This window comes from Mustelus asterias, chromosome 13 (genome assembly GCF_964213995.1).
Source record: "Mustelus asterias chromosome 13, sMusAst1.hap1.1, whole genome shotgun sequence".
NCBI lineage: Eukaryota > Metazoa > Chordata > Chondrichthyes > Carcharhiniformes > Triakidae > Mustelus > Mustelus asterias.
The window spans coordinates 77,836,222-77,854,704 of record NC_135813.1 but is presented as its reverse complement, the minus strand read 5'-3'; the positions used below and the strand labels follow the sequence as shown (position 1 = coordinate 77,854,704).

At 40.7% G+C, this 18,483-nt stretch overlaps 1 protein-coding gene across 1 annotated transcript in view; it reads right to left on the bottom strand.

Moving 5' to 3' along the window:
* The window catches only part of glt1d1 (glycosyltransferase 1 domain containing 1), an 84,234-nt gene that overhangs the window by 31,461 nt on the left and 34,290 nt on the right, over window positions 1-18,483 (bottom strand). Inside the window, exons 7-11 of the mRNA XM_078227045.1 lie at window positions 14,744-14,839; window positions 11,475-11,524; window positions 5,171-5,214; window positions 3,960-4,080; window positions 2,580-2,678 (exon numbers count right to left, since the gene is read on the bottom strand). Coding sequence (XP_078083171.1) covers window positions 2,580-2,678; window positions 3,960-4,080; window positions 5,171-5,214; window positions 11,475-11,524; window positions 14,744-14,839 — 410 coding nt within the window. The remainder of the gene's footprint in view (window positions 1-2,579; window positions 2,679-3,959; window positions 4,081-5,170; window positions 5,215-11,474; window positions 11,525-14,743; window positions 14,840-18,483) is intronic.

Here is an 18,483-nt window from a genome sequence, read left to right as displayed (position 1 = left end):
GCTGCAAGAAAGGATGTCCCGAGGCATGGTACATTGGGGAAACTATGCAGACGCTGCGACAACGGATGAATGAACACCGCTCGACAATCACCAGGCAAGACTGTTCTCTTCCTGTTGGGGAGCACTTCAGCGGTCACGGGCATTCGGCCTCTGATATTCGGGTAAGCGTTCTCCAAGGCGGCCTTCGCGACACACGACAGCGCAGAGTCGCGGAGCAGAAACTGATAGCCAGGTTCCGCACACACAAGGACGGCCTCAACCGGGATATTGGGTTTATGTCACACTATTTCACATAAATATTTCTGCTTTTTTCCTCCTGAGTCTTTATCATGCGATCCTAGAATCAGAATTTATGTCACACTATTTGTAACTCCCACAGTTGCGTGGACCTGCAGAGTTTCACTGGCTGTCTTGTCTGGAGACAATACACATCTTTTTAGCCTGTCTTGATGCTCTCTCCACTCCCATTGTTTTGTTTCTTAAAGACTGGATTAGTTGTAAGTATTCGCATTCCAACCATTATTCATGTAAATTGAGTCTGTGTCTTATAAGTTCTGTTTGTGAACAGAATTCCCACTCACCTGAAGAAGGGGCTCAGAGCCTCGAAAGCTTGTGTGGCTTTTGCTACCAAATAAACCTGTTGGACTTTAACCTGGTGTTGTTAAACTTCTTACTTCTTTTTCTTAATCAATGCTCAATCCACCCTAATATATTAATTGTGTTTACTTGGATGCTGGCAATGAGGGTTAACTGTAGATTCGCTTAGAACCATAGAACGGACAGTGAAGGAGGAGACCATTTGGCCCATTGAGCCTGCACTGACAACAATCTCACCCAGGTCCTATCCCTGTAACCCCATATATTTACCCTCCTAAACCAACACTAAGAGGCAATTTATCACGGCCAATCAACTTGACCCGCACATCTTTCGACTGGGGGAGGAAGCGGGAGCACCCAGAGGAAACCCATGCAGATATGGGGAGAACGCGCAAACTCCACACAGACAGTGACCCAAGCTGGGATTTGAACCCAGGTCCCTGGCGCCGTGAGGCAGCAGTGCTAACCATTGTGCCACCGTGCCACTTATTAAATTTTAAGTTTATTAATGCCACAAGTAGGCTGACATTAACACTGCAATGAAGTTACTGTGAAAATTCCCACACTCAGCCACTTGTTTGGGTACACAGAGGGAGAATTTAGCATGGCCAATGCATCTAACCAGCACGTCTTTTGGACTGTGGGAGGAAATCCAGAGCCTCCGAAGGAAACCCATGCAGACACGGGGAGAACGTGTAGACTCCACACAGACAGCGACCCAAGCCGGGAATCAAACCTTGGTTCCTGCGCTGTGAGGCCGTGGTGCTAATCACTGTGCCACCGTATTTTCCCACTGGCTGAAATTGTGTTTGTGGGGTTATGAGATGCGGGATTGTAATGTGTAACTCTGTAAATAAATGTTTATAAAAATGTGTGAAAAGATTAGTTCTAGCTCTACCCTTTACCAATTGGCTTTATGGAATATATCACATTAGCCCAACCCCATGATCCCTTATCTTGAGCAACAACATTTTGTGTGGTTCATTATCAAATATCTTCTGAAAATCCCAATGAACTACACCCAGAGCAAAGATGAGTGAGATTACCTGAAACAGCAAGTCACATCCCATTTCAATGCACAATTAATTCAGGCCTTGACACCCATTTACTGCACAAGTTTATTACAGGTACAAAGCCAAACTACTTTGCGCTAATTAAATTTAGGATATAAAATTAAGATACAACTTCATTGCGAAATGTAATTTGTGATAAACTAATACAAGAATGGCTTGTATTAATAGAATATTTATGTAGTGCAAAAAGAATTTTAATCAGGAGACATTAGTTTAAAAAAAAACAATAAGCAGTTTTGGCAGTATTCACTCATCTGCATAGTCATTATCAGAACCTTTTAGCAAAATAACCTGGTTCCTACTGCTGTGTACATCATCCAGCACGCAATACTGAAAGCTTTATGTATTCCACTCAGATCAGAATGTGCAATTCATTAATAGTACAGATGTTGTGTTCCGCTGAAATTTGCTTTTGTTAATAAGCTGTACTGGAGCTCCTGGATCTCTCAACTCTTCCTCAATAAAACAAAACTGTCTAATGCTCTGTGTGAATTAGCTAAACTACTAATATCGCAGCTATGTGGAGCAGGTGGCATAATCTGGATTCAACACATGAAATCTATGAAGGCAGAGTGTAACTGCCACTTTTTTAAAACTCCACATTCACATGGTCAATGTTTTTGCAGGTGGGGGGGAGGGGATGTCATTTATTTTATTCATAAAATGCAAACATGCAAAAGATGGGATGCATCACCAAGTGCACTGCAAGATTCTACAGCTCCCATCATATGGCACCAGTGTGAAATCAAACTTTAATTTGATACTGATTTGGTACATCTCACTGAGATGGATTGAATTAGAAGCTAAAGGTTGAACTGTGGATGAGTTCTCAGCCAATGTGACCCTGCCGTGGCACAATAATCAGAACATAAGGCTCCTCTTTTCCAATTTAAATTGTTCATTACTCACTGGCGGATCAAAGAAGAGAAGTCCAGTTTTTTCGTGCTTTATTATTGCTCTGTTTCCAGGTATATTCCTTGCCAGCACTGGAACGTTAAGGTCCATCGCCTAGATGCAGCATCCCAGTAAAAAAAAATTGATTTATCTTAGCAAGCAAAACAAAAGTGAAACTAAACTGGAGTGCTTTTGAAAAATGAGACATGCAGTCAAAAGTTTTCATCTTATACTCATAGGACAGACCCACAAAAATATCAAGTCTCAGAGGGAACAATGATTTACATTGTTTGAGAAGAGGGTGTTAATTTGTTGGCAAGTTGGTAGAGACATTGCCATGGAGAAAATATCAGGCAACAGTTAACTGCCAAGCAAGAACATGTCCACACATTGCACCTTTTTCAACTCAACAAAAGCTTGGAGGATAGCCAATCCCTGGTTTGTTTCCCATGGCAATGCCTTGACTAATCAGAGCTGATCTGTCTGGTTTGAATTTAAACAAAAGCTTGGAAGTTAACTGTTCCCTGGTGCATCCTCCATAGCAATGCTTCTACCAATCAAAATCCACTTGCCAACCAATCAGCACCCTCTTCTCATGCAGTATAAATTGTTGGTCCCTTTGAGATTTGGCATCCTTGTGAATCTGTCATGATGAGTGCAAGACAAAAACCTTTGACAGCATGTCTCTTTTCTCAGCAACATTCAAGTTCTGTCCTATCAAGCGACTAAACTAAATTGTTACTTCACTTTGAATTCTTCAAATTTCACCCCATACAGATTACAAATCTTAGCACATTATGTACCTGATGAGAATTTGGTCTATGAATTTCTTCACAATCACTACTGGTGTTTCACCACAGCTTTCCAGCAAAACATGTGATTTGAGTTGGAAGTGTCAGAATATTGACCTTCCCAGATTCCTTCTATAAAACAAAGCCATTTAAAGTTTGAAAGTTTAAAGTTCATTAGTGTCACAATTAGGCTTACATTAACACTGTAATGAAGATACTATGAAAATCCCCTAGTCGCCACACTCTGGCGCCTGTTTGGGTACACGGAGGAAGAATTTAGCATGGCCAATGAACCTAACCAGCACGGCTTTTGGACTGCGGGAGGAAACCGGAGCACCGGGAGGAAACCCACGCAGACACCGGAGGAACGTGCAGATTCTGCTCAGACAGTGACCCAAGCTGGGAATCGAACCCAGGCCCCTGGTGCTGTGAGGCAGCAGTGCTAACCATTGTCCTGCCCACAAATGCAGCTAACACCCCCACAAGTTTCAGATTACAGGGAACACGTCTTCTGACATTACAGCTGCAAACCATTGAGTTGGGAAAATTGCAACAAATGCTGAAAACATTTTAAAAAAATCAGATACTGTGGAAAGTATAGAACCTCTAATATTGTAGAAGACATTCCTTCCGAGACGGAACTGTTCACTACAGCAAATGAATCCCTCATGGCAGCATGTAATTCTTCCTGGGGTTTCTCTGAAACTAGATGGACCCCGTGAGCACTACAAAATAACAGAAAAATGCTCATGAAAAGTCTTCATAAAATCAGACACTGTAGATAAAAGCAAATGTTGCATGCTAGCAAAAACATCTTAAAAATTAATTAAATTAAATTTTGTGGTTGTATTACGACGCTTTGTTTCCTTGAAATCTTGAATGAGTTTTTGTGGCCATCAATTAATTAAAGTGAGAAATGTCACTGCGGCAAAATGAAAGTTTATATCCATTTTGAACAACTGTTAAGTACCCCAGGTCAGGAATAGTATGGACAACAGGTAGAGTAAACTCTTTCTGTTCTACTCACCTAACTCTTGCCTTGTAGAGAAACTTGCTGTACGAAGTGCGAATTTCTCAATTTAATGCCATTTGCCCATTAGGTTCAGGCTGCTGATACTCAACACACACAGGGTACAGAAAGCTAATAGAGAGGCTTTTTAACTTTTTTAGATGTGGCTGGATTCAAACTAACTCCCAGGCGACAATAACAATGAGACACAATGGTTCTCATTTGGAGAAACTTTCAAAATTGTTAGTTCAGCAGGTGAAAATCTAAGATATATCCCCATACAAGCTGCAAGAAACACGAATCATTCCATAAATCAAGTAAATGGCAAGTACTGGATTTATATCTTCAAAGAGAATCAGAGTCATAGTATCCTTAGTGTAGAAGGAGGCCATTCAACCTACTGGGCCTGCACCGACAACAATTCCACCCAGGCCCTATCCCCGTAACCCCACACATATACCCTACTTATCTCCCTGACACTAGGGGCAATTTAGCATGGCCAATCAATCTAACCCGCACATCTTTGGACTGTGGGAAGAAACTGGAGCACCTGGTGGAAAACCACACAGACACAGGGAGAATGTGCAAACTCCACACAGACACACACAGTCACCCATGGCCAGAATTGAACCTGGGTCCCTGGCACTGAAAGGCAGCAGTGCTAAACATTGTGCCACCGTGCCGAAAGAAACTAAATACAAGGTCGATGGTCAATAATAAAAATATACAAATATTTCAGGAAAGCAGAGGATTGTAGCAATGAATAATGGTTCTTTCAATTTAAAAAGATGATAAAACGAGCTTACCTCTTGACCTTAGCTGCTACCTGTTGTGTAAATGCTGCGTCAACCTGAGAAGATCAAACACCAGATAAATTTGACATTTCTCTTCAGGAACATGTTTTTAAAAAAAATCTGTACTTATCTGAATAGCCTTTGTGATTTTTAAAATAATACATTTTGAAATTATATCATACGCGCCATGGCCTGTATTCTTCCCTTGCCACTGCCAGCAAAAACTGATTGACTGGTTACTTATCTCATGTGCTCTTTGGAATTCAGATACATTCCAAATTGGCTACAATCTTTGTTTACATAGCACCTCAATTTAACCGTAATTTACTGGTTTGTAAAGTATGCTGGAATGGCATGAGACACGGTAATACAACAATATAAATTCAAAGTCTTTCTTCCTTCCATATAACATAATATCCACAATAAGTGCAAAACTGAACCTTTAAATTACTTCTACTTCCAATTTTCTTTCCTCCTCTCCTGATGGTGGTGATTCACGCGAGGCTATGGTGCCATGAGCAGTGACAGCTCCAACTTATCTCAACCAAGTCCCATTTACCATGAGCTCAAGACAATCCATCATGAGGGAAACACCACTGAGCAAAATACCGTTCTTTCTCAACATCTACACAAATGCATGCTTTAGGAACCTTGGTTCACATTTTCCCTTGGACACCTGTTGTGGTTCAAACACAGGCCAGGCTAAGATTATTTAAAAGGTCCGGGATCTTTCCAAATTCACTACAATATCTGATTTTTAAAAATTCATTCGTGGGACATGGGTGTCACCAGCTGGCCAGCATTATTGTTCTGGGAAGGCAGTTGAGAGTCAACCACATTGCTGTGGCTCTGGAGTCACATATAGGCCAGATCAGGTAAGGACAGCAGATTTCCTTCCCTGAAGGGCATAAACATGCAAGATTAGTTTTCCTCTGGGTTCCTTGCAGTACACCCCATAGGCACAGTGATTGTAAAGGATGAGGTGCCCCTGATTTTGGGCCTCCCAGCTGCAGGCTTGAGAGACCATTGCATCATCCAGGGGAAAGGGATGGGTGAGATATGGAGTTGGCATAAGGCACGAGCCTGCTTGCTGATTCTTTCAGTTGCTCCCATTGTCTGCAGAACCTCTGACTGTCATGATGTTTGATTGCTCTGTCCCTCTGCCAGATGCCTGCATATCCTGCAGATACGTAAGTGATCAGGACACTGAGATGGAAGGCCTCTTAATGTTGGACCATTTAGAAAAAATGTCAGTCAGGCAATTCCCATGGTAGTTGCAAAGGCAATGTTCCATAGATGCTGCAATGCCAAAAATCTTCCCTATGCACCTAATACACATTCATCTAGATGCAACTGAAATTTATATTTTTTTAAAGAATGAACTCTTTGCTGTTCTACTGTACAATATTGCAAATTTTAAATTAAATCAATGCAAACCTAGAACCTCACTCATAGGACATGATGCATTAATTTTATGAAATATGTTCTACAACCCAATGTGTTAAAGAAACAAAGATTTGTTCATTATATTCTGATGGTGAAACCGCCAGTGGTTTGCATTGCAATTTTTCAGGTTTGCATCTACACACACGTCTTGCAATGAATTCATAAACATAACATTTGTGGGCTATATTAGATTTCTTATGGGAAAACCTTTGTGTCCTTCTGTCCACTATTTGTGACTATCTTTTTTGCACATCTTCCACTCTGTAGTATCCCTTCCACTTATGTCTTTCACATATTACCTCATTTTCAAACCTTTCTTGATGTCTTTATCTGCTTTAACTCCTTAATTTCCCCAGCTGTCATTTATTTTTTCCACCGTAGCTCCTTTGCATTCTCTATTTCCTCTCTGCTTCACTTTAACTATCCTTTCACTTACACTTTTCAAGCATTTTTATGCTTCTTTCTGCCCCCATCTCTTCCACTCTGGTTACATTTTATTTACTTTTTGCTAATTGCACGAACCCAAAAAACCCAACACTAACCCAACCCACTCTTGGGACATGAAAGAACATTGGGAGCAAAGAGCCAAGTGAAAGATCCAGACCCCAGTAAAGGAACAAAAAGTAAGCCAATAGCACTGAGCAAAAAGTTACTATCATGAGGCTTGATGACAAGAAGGTTAAATGCAACAACCTGAAACTAAAACACTGCACAGTTTGCTCACTTTTACCCATCTTGCGAGTGCAACTACTGCTTTAGTAACTTTTTCTTTGGTAATAAATCACATTGTTGTACCAGTTTAAATTGGTCCTAAAAGAAGTCACCAATCTACTAAAAAGCTTTTCTGCTCACCCACTATAGAAATACTTCTCTTTATTGGGTCGACAAGATGATCAGGCTTGGGTCAGTCCCCGAATTGATTAATCACAGTCGAGTGACCCAATTTGTTTTAAATAGTCTGAGCACAAAGTGGCTTCGCAAATGCAGATTACAGCAACCCGTAACCTCATTGTAACTCCTGCAGATATATGGGTGTTATTAAAATACTTTCAAAGTGGAGTAATGTTAACATCAACTTCATTAAAGTGCCACATTGCCTCTTATGGCTGTTCATTGGAAAATGTTTCCAAAAAAAAATCAAAGCTAACTAGAAAATTAATAAAAGAGAAAAAAAATCTCAAATCTGCAATGCAACTGCATACCCTTGTGCATGGCAGGCAGCCAGACAGGCTTATTGGCAATATCAAAGTCATTAACAAAGAAAACACATTAAATTGTTTAGCAATGTGGAGAGACAGGACCATCTGCTGACCTGAAATGCTGTCCAACCTGCATTTGTAAACCAGATTTAATAAGGATTTATCCCTAAAAATTGCCAACTCAAGCTAAAATTCATTTCAGAAGTTAACGCCTTATTGAAAACTGTTGTGGCAAAGCATTAGGATATCTCGGGTGTTAGAGACAGGAGAGGGGAGATAAACTAAAACTCCCAATTCCCTTCGTGTCCATAATTAGTGTGGTTTTGGAGAGGGAGGTGTGTGTGTCTCCTTGAGTATGTGTCAATTTGAATAACAGCAGCCACCTTTTGTGGGTTTAAATAATTATTGATTCATGCATTCACCCCAAAAGTCTAAATGGTGTGTCCATAAGACCATAAGATATAGGTGCAGAATAAGGCCATTTGGCCCATCAATTACTCAGCACTCATATACACACAAGAAAGGTTCAGTTAAGGAAAGCAGTACACTTTTTATAAATCAAAAATCATAAATCAAAAGAATAGTTCATAGTTCATGTATTAGGCTTGTAGTAGAACAGTTGCTGTGAGCCCAATAAAGAAGGGAGTCTTTTTCCACTCTTGAATTGTAATCTAGATGGGTTCAAATAGCTGGAGTCAGATATCTGGATTGTTGCAGGATTTCCTCAAAGAGATGAATGTTCAGAGGCCACAAAGCTTGCGGTTTTTTGTAACAGGAGGTCAAATTTCATTAGTTAGACTCAGGAGTTTTGGAATCAGGTTGGGAGGCTCTTTTAAGACGCACATGACCTCCAGGTTCTTAAAGGCAAAGATGGCACATCCTTTTGCTGTAGCTGCTGTCTCTTTGTATGTCTTCTGTGGACTGCCCAAGTCATTCCAGGTCTTCAGATAAAAACTCATCGTTTCCAACCAGTTTCAGTCACATGACCAATACTGGTATTATCCACCTGCAATGGCTTAGCTACAAGCCATTGCTATACAATGCAGATAGGTTCTTCACACTTCTTCAGGGTGAATTGGTTTCTGGCCAGCCCTTACTGTTAGGGGCCAACTCAGAGACATGGAAGACTGAGCCTGTGTTTTGGGTAAATCCCCAAACAAAAGCAAGTGTGAATACCACAGTTATTATTCCTCTTAAAATGTCCATTCCTGGGGGAGCTCCCCACCTGGGATGATGCAATTAGTAATTTTCTGGGAGCTTCAAATAGTCAGTGTTGAAGTTGCTCAGGTCACATGCCTCTTAGCAGCCAATTTAGCAGAATATCAGTGTCCAATTTAAATAACACACAGTTCCAGAAACTTCTATATGAACACAGAGTCCATATTTAAAGTTATATAACATGCTTTTTCTAAGCATGATATTAGGACTGTCATTAGACTGGTTCCTAGGATTGAGAGAATTTCCAAGATTCTTTCATGGGATGTTGGGCGTCATTGATAAGATCAGCATTCGCTGCCCATCCTGAATTGCCCTCGAATTGAATAGCTTGTTAGGCCATTTCAGAGGGCAGTTTAGAATCCACCACAATGCTGTGGGTTCAGAGTCCCACGCAAACGGATGGCAGTATACCTTCCTTAAAGAACACTAGTGAATCAGATGGGATTTTTAAATAACAATTAGCTACATTGCTACCATGTCTAAAAATATTTTTGTATTCCAGATTTATTAACTGAATTCAAATTCCACGAGCTGCCATGGTGGGATTTGAACCTTTGTCCAATGAGAATATTTCTAGGCCTATAATTTACTGGTCCACTGACATTACCACTCTGTCCTATGAGGAGAGAGTGAATGGACTAGGCCCAGAGGTGATTTAATTTGAGCACACAAAATTCTTAAGGGGCTTTGACAGGTTAGATGCTGAGAAAACATTTCCCTGGTTGGGGAATCTAGAACCCAGGTCTGCAGTCTCAGAATAAGGGGTCAGCCATTAGACTGAGACATGGAGAAATTTCTTCACTCAAAAGCTTGTGAAGTTTTGGAATTTCTTACCCCAGAGAGATGTGTTTGCTTAGCCATGGAGTATACTCATGATAGTGTCCAAAGATCTATGGACCTCTAAGAGAATTGAGGGATATGAGGATAGTGCAGGAAGATGGAGTTGAGGTAGAAGATCAACCATGAACAAACTGAATGGTGGAGCAGGCTCAAAGGATTAAATGGCCTACACCAGCCGCTATTTCTTATGCTATTTCTTGTGGCTTGTATTTCAACTGCCTTGGCCCTATCGTCTGGAAGTTGCTTTATGCACTCCTCCACTTTTCAAATCTTGATCAGGTTTCTTTTCAACATGATTCCCTTCACTACTTTCAACTCTCACTCTGTAGCTCAAGCCTCCAGCTTACACAAAGACAAACTGTTCCGTATGAAAACAACGTAGACATTATCAAAGATTACTAAAAATGAAACTGGGCACACAGCATCAGAATGATAATGTATTAGTAATTCAGAGACTTGGATCAATAATTCAAAGATATGTGTCCAGATTCCACCACAACAGCTTGGGAATTTAAATTCAGTTAAAAGAAATCTCGAATAACAAGCTGGTATCAGTAATGGCGACTATGAAGCTACCAAATTTTTCTAAAAACCCATTTGGTTCACCGATGTCCTATAGGAAGGTATACTGCCATCGGTACCGAGTCTGGCTTATGTGCGACTCCAGGCCCACAGTACTATGATTGGCTCCTAACCATCCTCCAAAACGTCTGAGCAAGCCACTCAATTATTTCAAACCATTACAATGTAGTGCAAGAATAAAATTGAACAGATCACTTGGCTTCAAACTAGGCATCTGATTCACTTGGTATGGGAACTTCAACAGTGCCTTCCAAAGCAAGGACCTCCACTTTCTTGTCGAATAAAAGCATTAGGCACATGGGAACACCACAAGCTGCAAATTCACCTTTCAAGTCACACACCATCGTCACTCGGTCAAAATCCTGGAACTCCCTCCCTAACAACACTATGGTGTACCTTCATCAAACAGACTTCAAACGCTTAGTTTTAAAGTTTATTCATTAGTGTCACAAGTGGGCTCACAGTAATTAAGTTACTGTGAAAATCCTCGAGTTGCCATACTCCGGCGCCTGCTCAGGTACACTGAGGAGAATTTAGCATGGCCAATGCATCTAACCAGCATGTCTTTCGGAATGTGGGAGGAAGCCAGAGCACCCAGAGGAAACCCACGCAGATACAGGGAGAACATGCAGACTCCGCACAGACAGTGACTGAAGCCGGGAATTGAACCCGGGCACTGTGAGGCAGCAGTGTTAACAGCTGTGCTGCCCAATTGTTTCAAACCATTACAATGTTTAAGGCAGCAGCTCACCACCACCTTCAAGGGTAATTAAGGATGGGCAATAAACGTTGGCCTTGCCTATGGTGCCAATATAGCATGAATGAATAAAGCAAAAATAAAGTCAAATCTTCCACTATATTTTCATAAACTCACTTAATAAAGAGTGTGGTTACACAACTTTATCATATCTATTTGTTAAGATAATGCATTGGATTGGCATTAACTTGCCTTGCTTGTATTACCCTCTAATTCCCAGAGAGCCACTCCATAGGTCAACAAAATACTTAAAAATTGAAGAATGATCGCTCACCTCTGGTCCAATAATAATTAAATAAACCCGTGGTTCTTTCTTATGCCAAGCTATAAAACAAGATAAAGGATTTTTAAAAATCAGCTGAAACACAACAAAGAACATGATGCACTGCATGATTTCACAAATTCAGCGTTACAGTAAGATTGATCTATGTCTGCTATGGATTTTGTCCATATTTCAGCTGCATTTAATTCATTGCAATTAAACACTGTCTCATTCAAACATCTGAAGGAAATAGATAAATCTGAACCCCAACATTATGCTTGAAATTGTCATTAACTTTAGAAAAAGGGGTCATGGGTTGAATCTCAGAAGGAGGAAAGCGTGTAGATAGTTTAAAATGTAATTAGTTCACCCAACAGATGGCGAATGCATGGATTGGAATGCTCAGAAAAATAGCTGTGGCAGATAGTATGGGAAAAGAAAGTCAAGTTGAAATTAGATAGATATTTGAGAAAATGCTTTTAAGAGTATTATATAGGAACAAAGAAAATTACAGCACAGGAACAGGCCCTTCGGCCCTCCAAGCCTGCACCAACCATGCTGCCCAACTGAACTAAAACCCCCTATGCTTCCGGGGACCATATCCCTCCATTCTCATCCTATTCAAGTATTTGTCAAGGTGCCCCTTAAAAGTCACTATTGATCTGCTTCCACTACCTTCCCCGGCGACGAGTTCCAGGAACCCACCACCCTCTGTAAAAAACTTGCATCGTACATCTCCTTTAAACCTTGCCCCTCGCACCTTAAATCTATGCACCCTAGCAATTGACTCTTCCACCCTGGGAAAAAGCTTCTGACTATCCACTCTCTCCATGCCCTCATAATCTTGTAGACTTCTATCAGGTCGCCCCTCAACCTCCGTCGCTCCAGTGAGAACAAAACAAGTTTTTCCAACCTCTCCTCATAACTAATGCCCTCCTTACCAGGCAACATCCTGGTAAATCTTTTCTGTACCCTCTCTAAAGCCTCCACATCCTTCTGGTAGTATGGCGAACAGAATTGAACACTATATTCCAAGTGCGGCCTAACTAAGGTTCTATAAAGCTGCAACATGACTTGCCAATTTTTAAACTCAATGCCCTGGCCGATGAAGGCAAGCATGCCGTATGCCTTCTTGACTACCTTCTCCCACCTGCGTTGCCACTTTCAGTGACCTGTGTATATGTATACCCAGATCCCTCTGCCTATCAATACTCTTAAGGGTTCTGCCATTTACTGTATATTTCCACTCTGTGTTAGACCTTCCAAAATGCATTATCTCACATTTGTCCGGATTAAACTCCATCTGCCATCTCACCGCCCAAGTCTTCAACCGATCTATATCTTGCTGTATCCTTTGATGGTCCTCATCGCTATCCGCAAATCCACCAACCTTTGTGTCATCTGCAAACGTACTAATCAAACCAGTTACATTTTCTTCTAAATCATTTATATATATTACAAACAGCAAAGGTCCCAGCACTGATCCCTGAGGAACACCACTTGTCACAGCCCTCCTTTCAGAAACACATCCTTCCACTGCTACCCTCTGTCTTCTATGACCCAGTAAGAGTTTTAACAACACCAGGTTAAAGTCCAACAGGTTTATTTGGTAGCAAATGCTATTAGCTTTCGGAGCACTGCTCCTTCTCAGATGGAGTGGATATCTGAGCATTATGAAGGCAAATCTTCATTCATCGTGGTTCTGTTGCTTCACCCACAGTACTGGCACATCACAGATGAGTATCTGTTTCATAGGGAGCCTGATTCTGACTGACCACTCAGATTTCTCTGGCTGAGCCACGATGAATGAAGACACAACGTCCCCATCACAAAACCAAGTTGCGTCTTGCTAATACATCCACATATTTCCAAGTGGGAGTAAATCCTGTCTTGAAGAATCCTCTCCAATAATTTTTCTACCACTGAGGTAAGGCTCAGCGGCCTGTAATTACCTGGATTATTCTTGCTACCCTTCTTAAACAAAGGAACAGCATTGGCTATTCTCCAATCCTCTGGGACCTCGCCTGTAGCCAGTGAGGATACAAAGATTTTGCCCAAGGCCCCAGCAATTTCCTCCCTTGCCTCTCTCAGTATTCTGGGGTATATCCCATCAGGCCCTGGTGACTTGTCTACCTTAATGTTTTTCAAGAACCCCAATACCTCCTCCTTTTTGATCTCAACACAACTCAAACTATCTATTCAGACTGGCCAGGATAGACTGTCAAGTCATTAATGCCCTGCATTTACATTCTGAACACTTTTTAAGCTGCAGCCTTTTCACCCTGTAGTCTACCCTACGATTGTTAATGGTCACACAACAAAAACTGTACTCATAACCAACGTAACTTGAATTAGCTGAACTATTTTCAATTTCTTTAGATGAAATGCTTCTGACAGTGAATCTTGTCACTATAAAAATTGATATAGGGTTCCATATAAACTTATTTTTAAAAAACCGGCATCTAAAATTCTGGGCCATATACAAGATAGTCACTAATAAACCTAATAGGGAATTTGGGAGAGACCTCATAACCCAGACCATATTTAGAATGTGGTGAATTTCACAGATGCTCAAGAGGAAGCTAGATAAACCCATGTGGGAGAAAGGATAGGAAGGTCAGCCGTTAGGGTTAGGCGAAGGTCGGGAGGATGTTCCCATGGTTAGTCAAAATGGCTGTTTCTGTGTTGCACATTCTTGTAAAAATCCAATTAGAAGATACATATATATAGTATAAAGATAGTGACTAGTGTAGCATCTTAAAGTTTCTTTGTGCTTTTAACTTTAAATGAGACTCATTAACAGCCATTAATTGCATACCTTACAAAGTTCCTTCACAGAAGGAATGTCTAGTTGGAAAAGATAAAACGTTTTATCAACAGTTATTAATGACAAAGCATTGTTAATGTTTTGGCAGAAATGTCTACATAAAAGTGCAGAAGTTATTTGGCTCAAAATCTCATTAGTACATTAAAAAAGCTGATTAAGCTGCATTATATTTCAATAAATTGCAACAACTAAGCATCCAAAAATAGTATTTTCGGTTGAACTAATTATATTTATAGTAGGCAAGGTTTCTAGAGTTTACAAGGTCTTTCTTCAGTCATAAATTACACTTGCAGAAAATAATGAGCTTTCAATTAACAAAAGTCATTAATAAAAGGATCAACAATTCAATGCAGAATGCACATGTCCGAATGGTAAAGAGAATATAATTACAAACACAATTACATGGAGGTCAACAAATTTAATACATTAGGTTAATAAGATCTATTTTGAATACCTGAAAAAGCATCCACTAAAAAGAGGGGATCTTTAACTCGCCGAAGTCCACACACCAAAAGGAAGATGCACGGGTCAATGTTCTTACACTGAATTCCTGTAACCATTATATGGTAAAATACACAGGGTTTTTTTTTGCTTTCAAGTACAAAATAATGCCAAGTAATCCTTTCAATTTGATATGGATCCAACCTTTATTAATATAATATTTCCACTATCACAGTTTGCAAATGATAAAACTTTAAAGTCTAAGCAATCTAATTTCATGTTGTTGTTCTGGTGGAAAAGAAAAGCAGGATTGGGATAGGAAATCAACATTTCCACAGCATTCCACATTTTATTTTATGATGTGGAGATGCCGACGTTGGTCTGGGGTGGGCACAGTAAGAAGTCTCACAGCACCAGGTTAAATAATAGAGGTGTATAAGATGTTGAGAGGCATAGATCGGGTGGACTCTCAGAGGCTTTTTCCCAGGGTGGAAAGGGCTGCTGCGAGAGGACACAGGTTTAAGGTGCTGGGGTGTAGGTACAGGGGAAGTTTTTCACACAGAGGGTGGTGGGTGAGTGGAATCGGCTGCCGTCAGTGGTGGTGGAGGCAAACTCAATAGGGTCTTTTAAGAGACTCCTGGATGAGTACATGGGACTTAACAGGACGGAGGGTTATAGGTAGGCCTAAAAGGTAGGGATATGTTCGGCACAACTTGTAGGGCCGAAGGGCCTGTTTTGTGCTGTAGTTTTTCTATGTTTCTAAAGTCCAACAGGTTTATTTGAAATCACGAGCTTTCGGAGCGCTGCTCCTTCCTCAGGGGTTCATTTTAAGCTGATTACTTTGTTAACTATTAACTCAAGAATGTCACATTTTATTTTTGAAATAGAAAGTTAGTTATTTGAAGAGATTGGAAAAACTTGGTTTGTTTTCACTTGAATATCAGAGGCTGAGGAGCGATCTGATGGAAGTTAACAAAATTGTGAGAGGCATGGATAGAATGTATAATTGGGAGTCTTTTTCTCAGGGTAGAAATGTCAATTACTAGGGTACATAGGTTTAAGGTAAAAGGGGGAAAGTTTAAAGGAGATGTGAGAGGCAAGTTTTTTTTTACACAGAGGGCACTAAGTGCTTGGAACATACTGCCAGACGTGGTAGAAGCAGATACAACAGCAATGTTTAAGAGGTATCTTTACAGATACATGAATAGGCAGGGAATAGAGGGATATGGACCATGTAGAGGCAAAAGGTCTTAAGTTCAGAAAGGCGTCATGTGTCGGCGCAAACTTGCTGGGCCGAAGGGCCTGTCCTTGTGCTGCACTGTTCTTTGTTCTTAAGTTTCAGCATTTCAGCAGGATCAATTCAAGCAAATGATTTTCTGGCAAAGAGGTTTTAAAGCTTGCATTGATCCAAGTTCTGTTCCTGGGCTTGCTCTCTCCTAATGAGAGATTACTTCATGCACGTGTTTCCCATAGAGCAATTCACAAACATTTACTTTTTGTCATCTGCCATTTGAAATTGCAGGAACTATGCCCATCGTTGGTCAATAAAACGACAGGTGAAAATAATCCTCTTGTCTACCAGCAAACTCCAAATCTGGAGAGTACATGTTTTCAAAACGAAGTGAACTAGAGCATGATATAGTAGCCATGCCAGCACATGATGAAGTAGTTCTGTAGGGGGAGGTTAAATTTAGTGCACCATAGCAGAATAATTGGCTATTATATGGAGCACTGCAAAATCCTATTTAATTCACTATCTAAAATGATGGGATAGCTTGCTAACTTCTACCAACTGGATATCTTGAGGCTCTGAATCATGGTTTATTTTTACCCTAACAAATTAAGGCAGATTTTTTTTAACATCCATGTGCAAAGTAACATTTTTGAATGAGTTACCGATGGTTTTCTCAATAATGCAATGGGATTATAACTCAATAATAATGGGATTTAACTAAAGAAGAAACTATTTGAGCTTTGCTCTCATCTCAAGATGATAGTTGAATATCAATTGGATGATTGTTTTCTAATATACTCGGATTGAATCAATATAACACAATGGGATCCACAGTGATAAGAATGGAGAAGCGATTTTTAATGAAGTCTCCACAATCAAAACATTCACTCATGTTTTCTTCTGATAGGTACTAACAAGCTTGCCATGTATTTTCACATTTTCTCTCATATTTTACTTTTCTATAACCATTAATTTTGATAAATTAGTTTAAAATGGTTACAAATGAGGACATTTCGTTCATCACTTCACTTAATTTTATTGGGTTAAATGTGCACGTGGGATCATTGAAATCCTCCTTACTCAGCTAAATGGGTGGCACAGTGGTTAGCACTGCTGCCTCACCGCGTCAGGGACCCAGGTTCAATTCTGGCTTTGGGTCACTATCTGTGTGGAGTTTGCACATTCTCCCCGTGTCTGCGTGGGTTTCCTCCGGATGCTCCGGTTTTCTCCCACACTCCAAAGATGTGCAGGTTAGGTTGATCGGCCATGCTAAATTGCCCCTTAGTGTCAGGGGGACTAGTGGGGTAAGTATGTGGGATTACGGGGATAGGGCCTGGGTGGGACTGTTGCCGGTGCAGGCTCGATGGGCCGAATGACCTCCTTCTACACTGTAGGAATTCTATGATTCTAAATATGAGGGATGCCACCAAATTACCCTGACCTGTCTCACCCCCCACCCTCCTGCCAAAGTATGATTAATAACATGCACAGATCTGCTCCAACAACATCCTAAAAGCACCAATGTATTCTCCCAGGAGTACTGTGAAAACGTATTTTAGGAACTTCACAAACTTAAGGATATATTAAATTAAAACATTGATTTCAGAAACCACAAAGGGAAAAGGAAAACAGTGGTTAGAACTTGGAATAAATTTGATTTGATCAGTACTTCTAGTGTATATGAAGCTGATGCAAGCCACTGATAATGGTTAGATTACTGTATCACTGGGGCAAAAAGGAACAACAACAGATTGGGTTTGATAATAAGACAAATGAGAACAGACATTCTGACCATAAAATCAATCTGCACTAAATAAATAACTTGTTACCAATTGTCAGCTTAAAAATTAACAGTAACATATTGTTGAACACAATAAGTCTACACATAAGACTAGTTGGACTAGGTGTTCTGTGGTGTTGCTCAAGACAGTAACTACCTTTCTGTTGATTTATTATTTGTCTCCCTGTCTTTCACTCTGCCTTTAGCCTGGGTTAGACAGAAAAAGCCTAGTCTAACTCCTGGGTAACGACATAAACCACCCCCCTCCCACTCCCGACAATTCCCCACCATCCTCACAACTATACTACCCACTCAAGCATCTGTCACCAGATCCAACTGCCACCCTACTCACCTGACAGCCTACCTACTTCCCTCACCCACTCTACCTGTTCACTCATTCATCCACTCACTCAAGAACCCACTCACTAACATTCACACTGGACATTTGAACTTACCATATGGCAGCTGGTGCTATAAAATAGAGGGCGTGTCCTATCTTCCCCCTATTCTATGACACTGTGATGGAGTTCTTGGAGGAACGCTCTGTTCCCCTATTCTACAGCACTATAATGGGAGTTCTCAGAGGTACCCTTTGTCCCACTTGTCTGGGAAAGCCAGGCTTGGAAAACTGGGCCAGAAATGCTGAGCAGCGTTGCGGCGGGGAAAACTTCAAGTGGTGCAGCAATCGGACAATCATTGCTGCTTCTCAGAGGATCCGGACCCATGCAACCCGTACGGT